At 42.5% G+C, this 14,075-nt stretch overlaps 1 protein-coding gene across 2 annotated transcripts; it reads left to right on the top strand.

Moving 5' to 3' along the window:
• The first annotated feature begins 65 nt into the window (after positions 1–65).
• XRCC6 (X-ray repair cross complementing 6) lies at positions 66–14,033 on the top strand. 2 transcript variants are annotated; one of them, XM_058023159.1, is made up of 12 exons: positions 66–200; positions 295–404; positions 496–634; positions 3,880–4,134; positions 4,950–5,133; positions 6,500–6,686; positions 7,836–8,004; positions 9,136–9,297; positions 10,198–10,327; positions 11,026–11,126; positions 12,674–12,787; positions 13,552–14,033. In XM_058023159.1, exons 1-12 carry the CDS (start codon positions 110–112, stop codon positions 13,746–13,748), a joined length of 1,839 nt encoding a protein of 612 aa, XP_057879142.1. In that variant the 5' UTR covers positions 66–109; the 3' UTR covers positions 13,749–14,033. The 2 variants fall into 2 exon arrangements, with proteins under 2 accessions (XP_057879142.1, XP_057879143.1); XM_058023160.1 differs by lacking the exon at positions 3,880–4,134.
• The last annotated feature ends 42 nt before the right edge of the window (positions 14,034–14,075 follow it).

Here is a 14,075-nt window from a genome sequence, read left to right on the forward strand (position 1 = left end):
CCGGGATGGGCGGGACCTGGGCCATTTCCGCTCTCGCCATTGGTCAGAGTGGTTGCGGGGGCGGAGCGATCGGTCGGCTGAGCGTGAGCGGTGCCGTGCGGCGCGGGCCATGGCGGGCTGGGGCTCGTTCTACCGGGGCGAGGGGCTGGAGGAGGAGGAGGAGCAGCAGCAGGAAGAGGAGGAAGGGCCTGAGGCTGTCGGTAAGGGCCCCCCATCCCCTCACGGAAGGCAACCTGCTTTCCAGGCTCCACGGGTGGAGGGGCCGCTGCTAAAACTGTTTCCCCCGTTCGGTAGCGGAGCAGAGGTTTTCGGGCCGGGACAGCCTCATCTTCTTGGTGGATGCCTCCAAGGCCATGTTCGAATCCCACGGGGAGGCAGAGACTCCTTTCGACATGACCATCCAGGTAGGGATGGATAAACTGCTAAGGCAAGACTTTCACACTCCTTTCTGAAAACTATTTTCTTGTAATTTTGACCTGGGTGCGTTTTTTTCAGTGCATCCGGAATGTGTATACCAGCAAAATTATCAGCAGTGACAGGGACCTGTTGAGCGTTGTGTTCTATGGTACAGAAAACAACAAGAATTCGGTAGATTTCAAGCACATTTATGTTCTCCAGGAGCTGGACAATCCAGGTAAAGTGGTATGAAGATTTTGTAAAAAGAGAGCAAGGAAATTGGTGTAGTAGCATTGTCAGTAACTGGTCTCTCTAAAATCAGAGAGCTATCGGGTAAGTTCTTACTGAAATCTACTCTTGGTGGTGGGGATAGATTTAGATATTTATTGAAAGCTTAGAAACTTCATGAGAGCCTAGCATTTTCTCTTAGAGTTGGTTCAGATCCTTTTCTATGCCTTTTCTTATATTTTAATGTGGTGGCTTCACTTGCTGTCTGCTGATACCTTAGAGTATCTCAACAGAACTCTAAAATGTCCACCAGAAAAATGTGTGTCCATGTTAAGGCACCATGGATTCCAGCTGATGGAGAATGTCACAGAATAGCTGAGGTTGGATGGGATTTTGGAGGTCATCTTGTCCTGCCCTCCTGCTCAGGCAGTGTCAGCTAGAGCAGGTGGCTCAATATGGTAGCCTGTTTGGGGTGTTCCATCTCTTATTTCCATAATAAGTTCTGCAGTTCTTGAATCTCGCTCTTTCATTCTTTGAGATTACATACCATCTGCTTGATAGCAAGTGCTGGTTGCTGAATTGCAAAGGCAGCAGGAGAAGTGCAAAGAATACATGCTAGTGGTGACAGATTGTCTGGCAGTTGAGAGTCTTCTGGGGGAATTTTGTCTACAACTTTTAATACAGCCTTTATCTCTGAGGATGTTTGATTTAATTTTCTTTACTAGGGGGTGCAGGTTTAATGGCACAGGGGCTTCTCCTGAAAGAATTGAGCCTTATCCTATTTTCAGAATTTATTACAACAGAGACCTGATAGGACTGCCTTAGGTTCTTCTCCCTTTTCTGGCAGACAGTGCCTTATAGGTCTTGTATTTCCACTTTCCTCCTCTTCTCTGCTTGTCCTTTCTCCCATGTTAGAGGCAGTAGCCTCACCGTGAGGATAAAAACAGCACTGATGAAAGGTGGGTGTTGGTCTGATGCCTTCTGAGGCTACCTGGAACAGAGGCTAGACAGTGTTAAAGGAATAAAGCAGGTATTTATTAAAAGGCCTTCAAAGAATACACCTTGGGCAGTACAAGAGCCTGGCTGTGGCTCCACCCAAGATGGATCCTCAGTCTCGAGGTTTCACACTTTCATAAGTTTTGGTCCATTTACATATTGGGGTTAATTGTCCAATTACAGCTTCAGCTTATGAAGTTCCATCCTCCCAGACTGCTCTTCTCAATTTGCTGCTGTTTACACTTTTTGGGCCTGAAGCTGCAAGTGTCCTTGGTTCTGGGGCTGGAAAAGGATTGCTTTGTCTAACTGCCCTGTGAAGAGAACTTGCTAACACTTTATATGAAGCTCAGAGTTACACACTAAGGCAGTACAGAATCTAGAAAATATGAAAGCTAAAACTTAAGGCATCAGTTCAAAAGGAGTAGAGTTGTGTATTTGCTGCCCCTGGAGAAGGAAGAGATGCTGTAGGTGATCATTATGGAGTACAGAATTATGAAGATTTACGTTAAAGGACAGATGAGGAGATGAAAATAAAATAGTAAAGGCAGAGGAAAACATTTTCAAATGAAAATGTGTTTCAAGTGCTATAGAGCTTAAGTGAAGGACAAAGGAAGAAGCTCTGCAGGATGCAGTGGCTGAAAAATGAAAGTTTGTCTCCTATTGTAGAGTAACAGGAGAGAACAGAACCTGCTGTTAGACAGGTGGCTAAAGGAGTCCTAGCTGGGTTGAAATAATCCTCAGAGCTGCAGCAAGGCTGTGGACAACTGACCTGAATGTTGCTGTGCTCAGTGTGGTGATCTGAGGGCTTCATCTCACCTCTGTGTGCATCCTCTCTGATATGAGGGGCGAGGAAGGAGGAGGAGGAGCTCTCCACCTTCCCAGCACGCTGTGGAGATGCAGGATGCATTTCAGGCTTTCTCTTTTCTGTGGTGGTGCAGCAGTCTGCTGTGCCTCTGCAGCAGGTGCAGTTTGCTGCCTTTGCAGCTGAGCACTTGGCATTCAGTGCAGGGGGTTTGCAATACTTTGATTCCTGTCTTTTCCCACAGAAAGAGCCCACATTGGTGCCAGGGCATTTTGTGTCCTCTTGCCCTAGCAGGTGCTTTCACTGGTAAGTGGCTAATGATATTGCAGATGTTAGGCCGTGCTGGACAGTTTTCTCAGCCAGGTGTTGAAAGGACATTGCTGTTGGAGAAGATGAAACAAGAAAGCCTTATAAATAAAAAGGAAAGCCTTATAAATGATTGCCTGGGGAAAGATTTTGAGAATATAGAAACTATAAGCAAGATTGAAATGAAAGCAAGCTTTGAGATACCTTAGTTACTGAACAACTGGAAAACAATGGCATGGCCAGACTGAAGGTAATCCCCTTTTGATGAAGCAAGACCCTCTGCTTACAGACAGGTCCACAGGTCAGAGCAGACCCTACTGTCTTGGCAGAAGGGGTCCAAAGAGTCATTTTTAGGGTTTAAAATGTAACACAGTATGGTAATGAAATGATTCTTATAGCCTACATGTAAATGCTGTAGGATTTGTATATTGTGCTAGATTGGTTAATGAGAATTACAATATTTCAACACAAAAGAAGATTTATTGTGTTGCAATGGGAAGGTCTGTTTCTTACCCTCTCATCCTGTCTCTCGTTATCTTGTTGTATTCCATATTTCTCAAGTCCCATACTGTACTAAGCTATTCTTCTCTGCAGCACAGTCCTTCATGTGTCCTCTCAGGGGCTCCTCCTGGGCTCTCGACCCACCCCTATTTATTCCAGTTACCTTCACGAGCTACAGCTGCTGCCCAACTAAGGACTTCACAGCTGTAGCTCATTTGGAGTAACTAGGACCCACACAGATCTTACAGAGACTCTCTCCATAAGGACCCACTTATTTAATACATAGATCTTACAATACATAGATCTTAACAGGGACTCTCTCCATAACAATACATATATTCAGGCCCCCACATCTCTCTCTCATCCTCTCTACCCCTCTCCTCTCTCGGGCCTGCTCTGAGCTGTGGCTGGCAGCCCCCAGCAGGGCCCTGCACCCAGGCCCTTTGCAATAAACCCCAAGTTCCATCACCTGGCTGCAGAGATCTCTCGTCTCTGTCCGTCCCGACCGTCCTACCCCCCTGCACATTGCCACAGAGGTGCCTGGGAGCATTCCTTGGCTGTCAGCTCTAGGGGACCCCTGGTGCATACTCAGAAGAGCTCATGGTGCTTCTGGCAGAATTCCCAATGCCTGTGGATGCTGTTGCCCCCAGGTGCGAAGCGTGTTCTGGAGCTGGACCAGTACAGGGGAGAGGAAGGCCGGGCCCTGTTCCGGGAGAGCTTTGGCCACAGCGCTGACTATTCCCTGGGTGAGGCGCTCTGGGCCTGCTCCAACCTCTTCAGTGATGTCCGTGTCAGGCTGAGCCACAAGAGGATCATGCTCTTCACCAACGAGGATCACCCACATGCCAATGACAGTGCTAAAGCCAAGCTGGCCAGGACCAGAGCTGGTGATCTGAGAGACACAGGTCATTCTTTCCCCTTTTCATTTTAGACACAGTAAACGTGATGGATCTTTGCAGCAGATGTTAACTGCGTTGCTGGTTTGTGATGGAAAAAGATGTAAAATCATTGGAACTGGGGAATGTTTCTGAAAGTTCCTAAACTAGAAATTTGGTATCTAATCTTAATTAGAATTCATGTTTTCTGATCTGGTATTCAATAGCTAGCACTTGTTTTCTAGGATCTCTTTCTAGTTTGATAGCATAAATGGGGACATGACAGGGCCAAGAAAATAAACTTTTCTTTATTATTGTACCATTTTCTAGGAAGGGAATAATAACACCAAGTTAACACAAAAGGAAAATTACTTTAATGGTTCCATTTTGAATTAGCTGAAGGACATCAGCCTGGGCTCAGAGAGTAGACAGCATTAGTTCGAGTATGTAGCTGAGATAACCAGTAATGTTGGAATTCAGGAGATGTCCTGGATCTAGAAGCTGTGAAGCTTACTTAATTCATTAGCCCCTATAATTAAAGGAAGGGGGATTTTCTGAACTTGTTACCCTCCTCTATGCCTGAGGTAAGATTATATTTTATAGGAGCTTTCATTGCTGTCTGCATTCTTAATTAGAGAGGAAATATTTTCTATTCTGCATTGTTTTGACTGAAGTTAATATTCCCTTTCTCCAGAATATTTCACATCTGGTGCAGATGACAGTTTGGAGCTTATTCTTACTTAAATTATCTGTTTAGATAGAGAAATTTGAGAGTGCTGAGATACATGCTGATGCAAGAAAAAAGCAGTTTTTTATACTGCTCTTATCTCTTCCATTGTTTCTAGGTATCATCTTGGACCTGATGCACTTGAAGAAGCCTGGTGGGTTCGATATCTCTTTGTTCTACAGGGATATTATAAATGTAGCAGAGGATGAGGACCTTGGGATCCAGCCTAGAGAGTCAGAGAAACTGGAACATCTCATGAAGAAAGTACGAGCAAAGGAGACAAAAAAAAGGGCTTTAGTCAGGTCTGTGCCTACTTATGATTCATCTTTCATTCAGCAGGGGCACCTGATGTTATTTTCAGACTGAATCTCACTTTCCTCTTCTGGAATGATTGGTCTTTAAAGGCACTTTAAAGTGCTTACATTCCTCAATCTTAATTCTTTAGTCTACGATTGGTGTTTCTTCTGTTGTTTCCAAGGATATTTGTGGATGAGAAGAGCAGAATGGACCTCTTGTTTCCTCTGTGTGGTATCTCCTGTATTGAGCTTGGCCAGAAACGATATTTTGTTAAAAAATTATGTAATTGCCAAGTCCACTTACTTAAAAAGCTACAACATAAAAATTAGTGTATAGTGAAATCTGATTGAAATTAGGCTTTTCTTGCCAACACTAACTTTAAAAAATGCATCTGAATGTGAATGCTAGGTATTTTTTTCCTGTTATTAAGTAGTTCTATGTTGCCAGTCTGTCTAGCTACTTGGCATGGATTCACACAGCCTTGATATTTCTAATCTCCTACTAAAAGATTAGAGATACTTAAGAAAGATTACAGGGATCTTGACAAAGCAGATAGAAAGTATTTTTGGAACCACATGCTCTATAACAGTTGCTTTTTTAGGGAGTGAGTTCATAGCAGAATGCTGTGGAAGCACAGTAAGGGAATGAACTTCCAAGACGTACTTTCTTTTTCCCAGTAAATATTTATAAGGTATCCCAACCTGAGCTGTTGTCACTGGCATTCTTGCTCCTGCTTGCAGCCTTATTTTCTTTTCTGGCAATGTTCCTTAAGTTTTCTAATAGCTGAGGAGGAAGAATCCCAAACCTTTCCCAAAAAGGTATCCCAGTGATACCTTTGACAAGAGAGGAAGTTGCATTTGTAGTAACTCACTGTTCTGCTCCCATAACTTGAAGATTACCTCTATTTTTAAACTTTTACATGTAATTTTTTCTCTAACATCTGATTTATATTTTTTCTTAAATCTTGGTATTGTTTGTCTTAGTGATTTTTTTGGGGGGAGAATTTTGCCTTCTGTGCAAACAGCTGTGAGAATTCATGGACATTACAATAGGCATTATTGGGTACCCAGATGGGGACTTGTCCTGTGCTCTGTTTGAGCATAGCTGCCCTTCAGTGAAAAGAAGAAGGTCAAAGAAATATAGTAAATTGCCTCTGTTTAGATGACTTTTATGATGAGGAATGATGATATTGCAAAAATATTTTTATTCAAGTGAGATTATGACTCAACTGATAGTATGTTTCCCAAGATATATGTGATTTTGGGGGAGGAGAACAGGAGGTCAAAGGAAATAACTTATATGAGGGAGTGATTTTCTTCTGCAGTTGTAATTTTTCAGGAATCTCAACTCTGTATCTGCTTTTTTACACAGGCTAAATCTGCATCTGGGCAAAGATGTGGCCCTTTCTGTTGGTGTTTACAACCTTATTCAAAAAGCTTATAAACCACATCCAGTGAAGCTTTATCGGGAAACTAATGAACCTGTTAAAACCAAAACAAGGATGTTTAGTGGAAAAACAGGCAGCCTGCTCCTGCCCAGTGACACTAAAAGGGCTCAGGTAACGCTGCTTTTGTTTGTATTGCACTTTCAAGATGAGATACAGAAATATTTGCATGTGTATGCACCTGGGGACAGGCTGGTGTGTTGAGAGCTCTGCAGGGTGAGGATGAGTTGTCTCCCTGGCCTGGCTGTCATGGGAAGGCATAGCTGCTGGTGGGAGTGCTGTCAGGAACACAGGTAGTTTCTTTCTGTAAGGCAGAACGCCCTTGTCAGAGCCTGACCTTGTGTGACCCTGGGCCATTGCCGCTGCTGCCAGCTTTTGGTTTGTTGGGAACAGATTTGGTCCATTTTGTTAAACATACAAGTGTGAATCACAGGGGAGTTGGAGCTGTTTTCCAAACAAAAGGCATGTTTCCTTTGGAGGTTTTTGTATAAATTTTTCTTTGTTTTGCCTTCCCACTTGATGGTTTGGCTGATGTAAATTGAGTGTCACATTGTTACAAGCACAGCTTTATTTCAGAATAGGTTATGTGCTTGCTAGGTATCCTGTCACAAGTGTGCTTTGTGTCTTCTTCCATGTTGGTAGTTCTTAAAGTTATTGTCTTAAAATTAAGTATTTAGTCTATTTATAGTGGATATTAGTTTATTGAAATAAACTATAGGAGATAAACAGAAAGCTGAGCATTAAACCTTGATGTTTACCTTCAGCAACCCGACTATAATATGATTTTGATTTTGTGAGGCATGGGTGGTGCTACAGAAATATTGTTTCTCAGTCACTGTTTCTGTCAGGAGCAGGTAGCTGACTGAAGCAAGTTTACAATTGGACAGGACCTCTGAAAAAGTCTGGTATAACCTGGCCCAGAGTGAAACCAGATCAGGTTGCTCAGGGCTTTTTGGGACACCTCTGAAGAACTCCAGAGATGAGATGTAACAGCCTCTCTGTATCAGGGCTTAGCCATTTCTTTAGAAAAGTGCATTTTGCTTATGTTCAGGTAGAATTTCCCTTGGGATAATGGTCACAGACTGCACTTGCCAGTTCAGTGTGCACTACTCATGAGGGTTTACACTGTCTTGTCTATACCCTTCTTTTAAATAGTGCAACACAGCAATTGCATCCTCTTCCTGCACTTCCTGCCCTGTCCTGCCTCCTGGTCCTCATTTTTTTTATGCTGGCAGCCCTATCATCTGCTCTTCCCTGGTTTAGACATATGGAAACCGACAGATTGTGCTGGAGAAAGAGGAGACGGAAGAATTAAAACAGTTTGATTCTCCAGGTTTGGTTCTGATTGGCTTCAAACCACTTTCAATGCTAAAACAGCACCACCATGTCAGGCCCTCCCAGTTCATCTATCCTGAGGAGTCCCTGGTGAGAGGTAAGCAAAGATGGCAGGAGAAGATTTGTCACCTTGCATTAGTGTAACTGCTGATCCATTGTGTGGCTGGGTGGGAATCATTGAGTGTAAAAGCTTTGTCTAATTTAACAATTTGCCAATGTTAAGAAGAACTGAATTAACTGTTATTGCCCCTCTCAGCTGCAGATATGTCTTGTTTTCTTCTATAGCAGAGCAGCCAATTGTGCTTCATGTTTATCCATCATGACAAGCAGCCAATTAAACCAGGCAGATGTAGTCACAAAGTACTTGTTTTAGCCATTCATGAAAATGAAGGATCCTAGTACCTGACAAGAAGGTAAAGATGGTTAAAAAAGCCCAAACAAAACCAACCAGCAACAAAAAAAAGAAAAACCTAAACCCCAAACCAGGGGAGATAATTGCTGTTTTTAAGTCCATATCAGTAGGAGTGGAAACATGATACTCAGGAAGTACAGTTGAGTTAACAGCACTTTACAGGCTTGTAAAGAGAGAAGGCAAGGTCATTTAGAACTGCTTATTTTTGCTTTTTTATATGTATACATACATCTGTTTATTTAGAAATATATCCCAATCTGCAGTAGTAAGAAAAAAACCTTTAGCTCCTCCTTTAGCAGTGGATAAAGAGCGCTGAGTTATGACCAAAGGCTTTGCAGTGTCTGATTAAAGAAAAACCTTTATGCTTGCTTCTCTAACTGCAGTTTCCTGGCTCAACCATGTTATTTATGTCAGTCTTTCCCTGACCACCATGTGTGGTGAAGTATACCTGAGGTAAACATGTGCCTCAGGAAGAGTACTGAAGTCTGAATTCTTAGTGTGTTACTTCCACAAAAGGTCTGTGGTCTGCTTCTATTGTGATGTCCCACCAAACAAAAATAGACTTTGTAGAGAAAATTTCACAGTATTCAATCTCTCAGATGGTAGTGATTTCACTTCTTCCACCAGAAGTCTGACTGCTAGTCAGGAGAGACTCACTAACATTGTCCATTTTGAGTCTTCTCCCTTCCAGAATTTGCTTTTTACCTCCACAATAATGCAAGCATTTCCAAGAAGTCACAGGGTTATATCTAGGGTTATATTGCAGAGCAAAGGAGCAAAGCTGTCAGTCTAACCAGTCCCCTCTTTGCTTTGCAGGGAGTACAACTCTATTTAATGCCCTCCTGATGAAGTGCTTGGAGAGGGAGGTGATGATGCTGTGCAGGTACACCCCTCGCCGCAACGTCCCTCCTCGCTTTGTGGCCCTGGTTCCCCAGGAGGAAGAGCTGGATGAGCAGAAAGTGCAGATAGCCCCTCCAGGTATGGGAGGGGATGCTGCCTTTCCCTGCATGATTGGATGCAGTCAGTGTAATGGCATCCTCTATTGAGGGAAAATATTCCTAGTGCTACCCCCCCTTAAAACTGGGGAAAATGCTTTCCAACATTCCTTTTCTTCAGTTTTGTCAGTGTAAGCATCCGATGTTGAATCCATTTTTAAAGCCCCAATTGCATCAGTGCTTGCTCAGGTATGACCTGGCTAGAGTGTTTCCCTGCCTTCTACCTATTTTTTTGCAGATTCAAATAACTGCTATAGAAATGAAAACCTTTTTTTTTCCCTGTTTGAAGAATAGACAATGTCTTTTCTTGAATTATGTTGTATCCTTGAATAGATTGTAAAGTATTAAATAAATAATCTCACATATAATGAGATTCATACCACGTCAGACGAATGGGGAATGATTAGGGAGCAGATTTCTGCTGTTCTGCATTTTCTCACCTCTTCAAGTGCAAAAACATCTTCTGGGAGAATGTAAAGTAGGGAAGTAACACTGCTTGTGTACAAAGTAAATAATTTCAGAATAATGTGGGCAATATCTTGATTTTCAAACAAATCTTTCTTAAGCTCAGACCCTGTGGGAGAGGTGGACTGGTTGATCTCCTGCACATAAAGCAAGGCTCTGGTATCCAACTGGTAGCTATGAATATAGTCTGAATGTCTTTCACAAAGCCATTAGTGATGTTGGTTACAAACGTTGAGATTGGGATTGAGTGTCCTGCTGTAGGTACTTGGAAGTATTATGGACTGCTGTTGTTAACAACAAAACAGGTAGGTAGTTTGGAGTCATCAGACCTAGATAATAAGCATCTTGGTTTTTCTATAAATTATTTTGAGACCCTTCTTCTGTGTAACTGTTGTCTTCCTCCCTCTCTTCTGTGTAGGTTTCCACATGATTTTTCTACCCTATGCAGATGACAAACGTAATGTTGATGTTACAGACAATGTGCCAGCCAGCCAAGAGCAGGTGGACAAAATGAAGGAAATAATTCAGAAGCTGAGGTTCAAATACAGGTACCTGGAGATAAATAGGGTGCAGGGGGTGGCATGGGGGAGAAAACACAACCATTGCTTGTTTTGTTGCACATGTTGTTCAGCTGTGGTATTCCTGAGATCAGATTTTGATGTATTTTGATAGAAATTGCTTCTCTTTGCAGTAGCTTTGTCCAAACTTTATTCTTAATTGTTCTGGATACCCAGGCACCACAATGCTTTATGTAGCACGTTCTGGTGTTCTTTGTAGAATTGCTCTTGTTCTCTGGGCTGTTGTCATTTGTTGCAGAGGTATCACATTTTATTGTGGCTCTGCCACTCTACAGCAGATCAGACCCAGATGATTTAAATTAGAGCACTTCAGAAAGAAGAACTAGGTCTTTTTTTCATTACAGCTGGGATAAATGCTCTCAAGTACTTTCATGGGAGATTTTTTCCCTAGATATGTGGAAGCCACCATAACTGTACATAAAGTATAATATCACTATCTCCTTTTGCTTCATACAACTTTCTAATTCTCACACACCATTCTTATGGGGTTGATACATGACAGGATAGTGGTTCAGCAGGTAAATTGTGCAGAGGAAAAGCAGTTCTGATGTGATGGATTGTTGTGTGGCAAAGAGGGAAGTTTTATTCTCACATAAGTTGGTGGTAGATCTTGTGTTTTGTCTGTCTTCCTGGCAGCATACATTGACGTTTTGGGGGATTCTTGACAGGGCTGACAGCTTTGAGAACCCAGTTTTGCAGCAGCACTTCAGGAATTTGGAGGCTTTGGCGCTGGATATGGTGGAACCAGAACAAGCTGAGGATCTTACAAGTGAGAGCTATTGGCAGGTCTGAAGGGAGGCAGGGTAGGGGACTTGTGACTTTGTTATGAGTCAAATATGTGCTACTACAAACCTAAATGTATTTTAAGAAATATTTCAGTTGTGTGCAGTTTCACTTTGTAGGATTCTGGATGGGTCCATTCTGAAATACTGAAACCTTATTTTCTATTGCTGTCACTTAAAATGTAAAGAAAAAAATTGCTCACTTTACCATCCAAAATTAAAATTGAATCACCTTTTTCCTATGGTGAGAAATATTTTCTCTGAAATTCCTCTGTTCAAGATTCTCATTAATATTTCAGTGTGATAAATGGAGTGAATGAAGGGAATTATTCTGCTGGGGGCAGTGCTGCCACCTAGTGAGGGGGAGAGTTTAACTGTAAGTGAATTGTATAATCACAGAGCGGGTCAGGAGGGCAGGGACCACAGTGGGTCATCTGGTCCAACCCCCCTGCCCAAGCAGGGTTGTCCTTCAGCACATTGCACAGGGTATTTTTCCAGCAAGGGATACTCTACAACCTCTGTGGCTAACCTGTTTCAGTGCTCAGTCACCTTCCCAGGAAAGGTTTTCCCCCTGTTCAGATGGCTCTTCCTGTGCTTCAGTGTCTGCATGTTGCCTCTTGTCCTGTTGCTTGGCACCACCTGGAGCCTGGCACTATACTCTGGCACCTTCCCTTCAGATACTTAGATGAGGTTCCCCTCTCAGTCATCTCTTCTGGAGGCTGAGCAGTTCCTTCAGACTTTCCTCATAAGGAAGCTGTTCCAGTCCTTTAATCATCTTTGTTGTCCTCTGCTGGACCCATTCCAGGAGCTCCATATCTCTCCTGTACCGGGGAACCCAGAAATAAACGCAGCATTCCAGATGTCCAAACTCCTGATATTACCAAGAGTTGTAAATTTCTCATTTGGGAGTATCATAACACAAGCATTTGCATTTTTGCATGCTTGCAGGACACTTGTGGACTAGTTATTACAGAAGCACAGTTGTGTCTGGTGACGTTATTGAAAAACAGTCAGACTTGTTAGCACCAATGCAGCTTTAAGAAGCAGGTGTTCTTTATTACAGTCCTGGATGCATGAAGGATATCACTACCAAAATCATGCATCTCTAGTATAGAAAAAGCTGTTTATGTGGGTTTTCTCAGAAGAAACATACATGTGGTAATCATTTCCCCAAAATCATTAACATGTTTTAATTCTCCTTTGTGCACATGTTCTTCAGTCCCAGGGGTCTCTCTCATGGTCATAAACCCTAAAGTTACAGCTGAACACTTGATGAACTGGTGTTACATCCCAATACAGAGGGCAGTTGGCATACCTAAGCTGGTTCATATTTTGTGAGTCCCTTCTTGATGAATGTTTAACATGATTGTACAAAATCAAGTATTGTGTGGTTCCATACACTAATGGTTTTGTAGAATAAGCATTGTGTTTTTCCCACCAGGTGAGCTGATAGTTCATCTGGCAACAGGGATCGCCTTGCAGGCTTTCTTGTGATCAACTGTTTCTGAGAGGGCAAATCTTTATCTTTTGCCAGTGCCAAAGTCTGAACAGATGAGCCACAGGCTGGGCAACCTGGTGGATGAGTTTAAGCAGCTGGTTTATCCCCCTGACTACAATCCTGATGCGAAGGCTGTAAAGAGAAAACAAGGTAAGTAGTGGTGGTGCAGACACAAAATACAATGTCTGTATTCTGTTAAGAAGCTCCCGTGTTTTCAGTTTGTCTCATAGTTTAAAGTAGCTGCTTGTGCAACAACTCTGCTAATCTCCACAATGAAGTATTATATCCAGTATTGCTTCTTAGAGAGCAGAGAATATTGTGGTGTCCAGTTGGAGAGTTGCTGGAGTGACAAAATGCAGGGTGAAGTATAAGAAGTAACGTGGGTAAATGACTGCAGAATATGTACATATAATTTTAGCAAGTTTCTGGTTTACAACAGAATAGTGAAATCACTTATGCTTTCAGTTTGTCTTGGTGAGACTTTTATGCATGGACTGTTTAGCAAGTCCAAGATGGGCATCTTAATGGCTACATGTGTAAGCAATGCTGAAGTCCATGTGTAATTTGGGAGTCTATGAAAGACTGCATAAAGTGAGTGTCAGCTGAGCTCCCTGTGGAATCATTACATTCTGCTGTCTCAATGAGAATCCCTTAAAAGTTTCATTTGGAGGGTGATGCTTTCATCAGAACACAATTTCATACTTCAGTTAAGATCACTCCTTTCAATGAAATACTGCATGACTTACATAGTGAATAAGTTACCTGTTTCTTAAAAGAAAACATGAAAACTAGGTCTGTGAGTGTGTGGCTGTTAAAGTACCATGTGCTAATGGCCATTAACTATGGTATGTGTAAGAGGCATTGATGTCTTTCTAATTTTTAAAATCTTTGTGATCTAAAATGTATCTTTCTAGCTTCTGATGGTCAAACTGAGAAGAGGCCCAAGGTAGAAGTCTCAGAAGATGAGCTGCGGTGTCATGTGCAGAAGGGCACTCTAGGCAAGCTCACTGTATCTATCCTGAAGGATGCATGCAGGTTTTTGGGGTTGAGGGGTGGAAGCAAGAAGCAGGAGCTTGTAGATTCTTTAACTGAATACTTTAATGAGCACTAAGCTGGAGAGTGTGGCCCTGGTTTACTTCTGTCTGCTTAGAATCTTGATTGTCTTATGTGGGTGCTGTGTCTACTTAATCTTGCTATGAAAGAGATGGCAACTAAGTGTTGCTCTGTAGCAGTGGAGAAACTTTTTACTTAGTTGTGAAACATCTCTGCAAAGTTGGATTCTGTTGACAGTAGGTAAAGGCAGAACTAAATTCCCTGTGAATTCAGGTCACCCACTGCACATGGACAGAGTTGTGCCTTGCTGGTTTCTTAATAAAAGTTTGGATCTTTTCCTTTGCAACACCGACTGTGCCATCTCAGTATCATAAAGACAGCAGAA

This window comes from Melospiza georgiana, chromosome 4 (genome assembly GCF_028018845.1).
Source record: "Melospiza georgiana isolate bMelGeo1 chromosome 4, bMelGeo1.pri, whole genome shotgun sequence".
Lineage (NCBI taxonomy): Eukaryota > Metazoa > Chordata > Aves > Passeriformes > Passerellidae > Melospiza > Melospiza georgiana.

Bases quoted from the DNA above. Each gene is read 5' to 3' on its own strand.
- XRCC6 (XM_058023159.1), top strand. From the start codon at position 110: ATGGCGGGCTGGGGCTCGTTCTACCGGGGCGAGGGGCTGGAGGAGGAG. The intron at 5,134-6,499 runs GTCTGTGCCTAC...TTTTTTACACAG, and splicing joins AAAAAAAGGGCTTTAGTCAG to GCTAAATCTGCATCTGGGCA. The intron at 10,328-11,025 runs GTACCTGGAGAT...GATTCTTGACAG, and splicing joins AAGCTGAGGTTCAAATACAG to GGCTGACAGCTTTGAGAACC.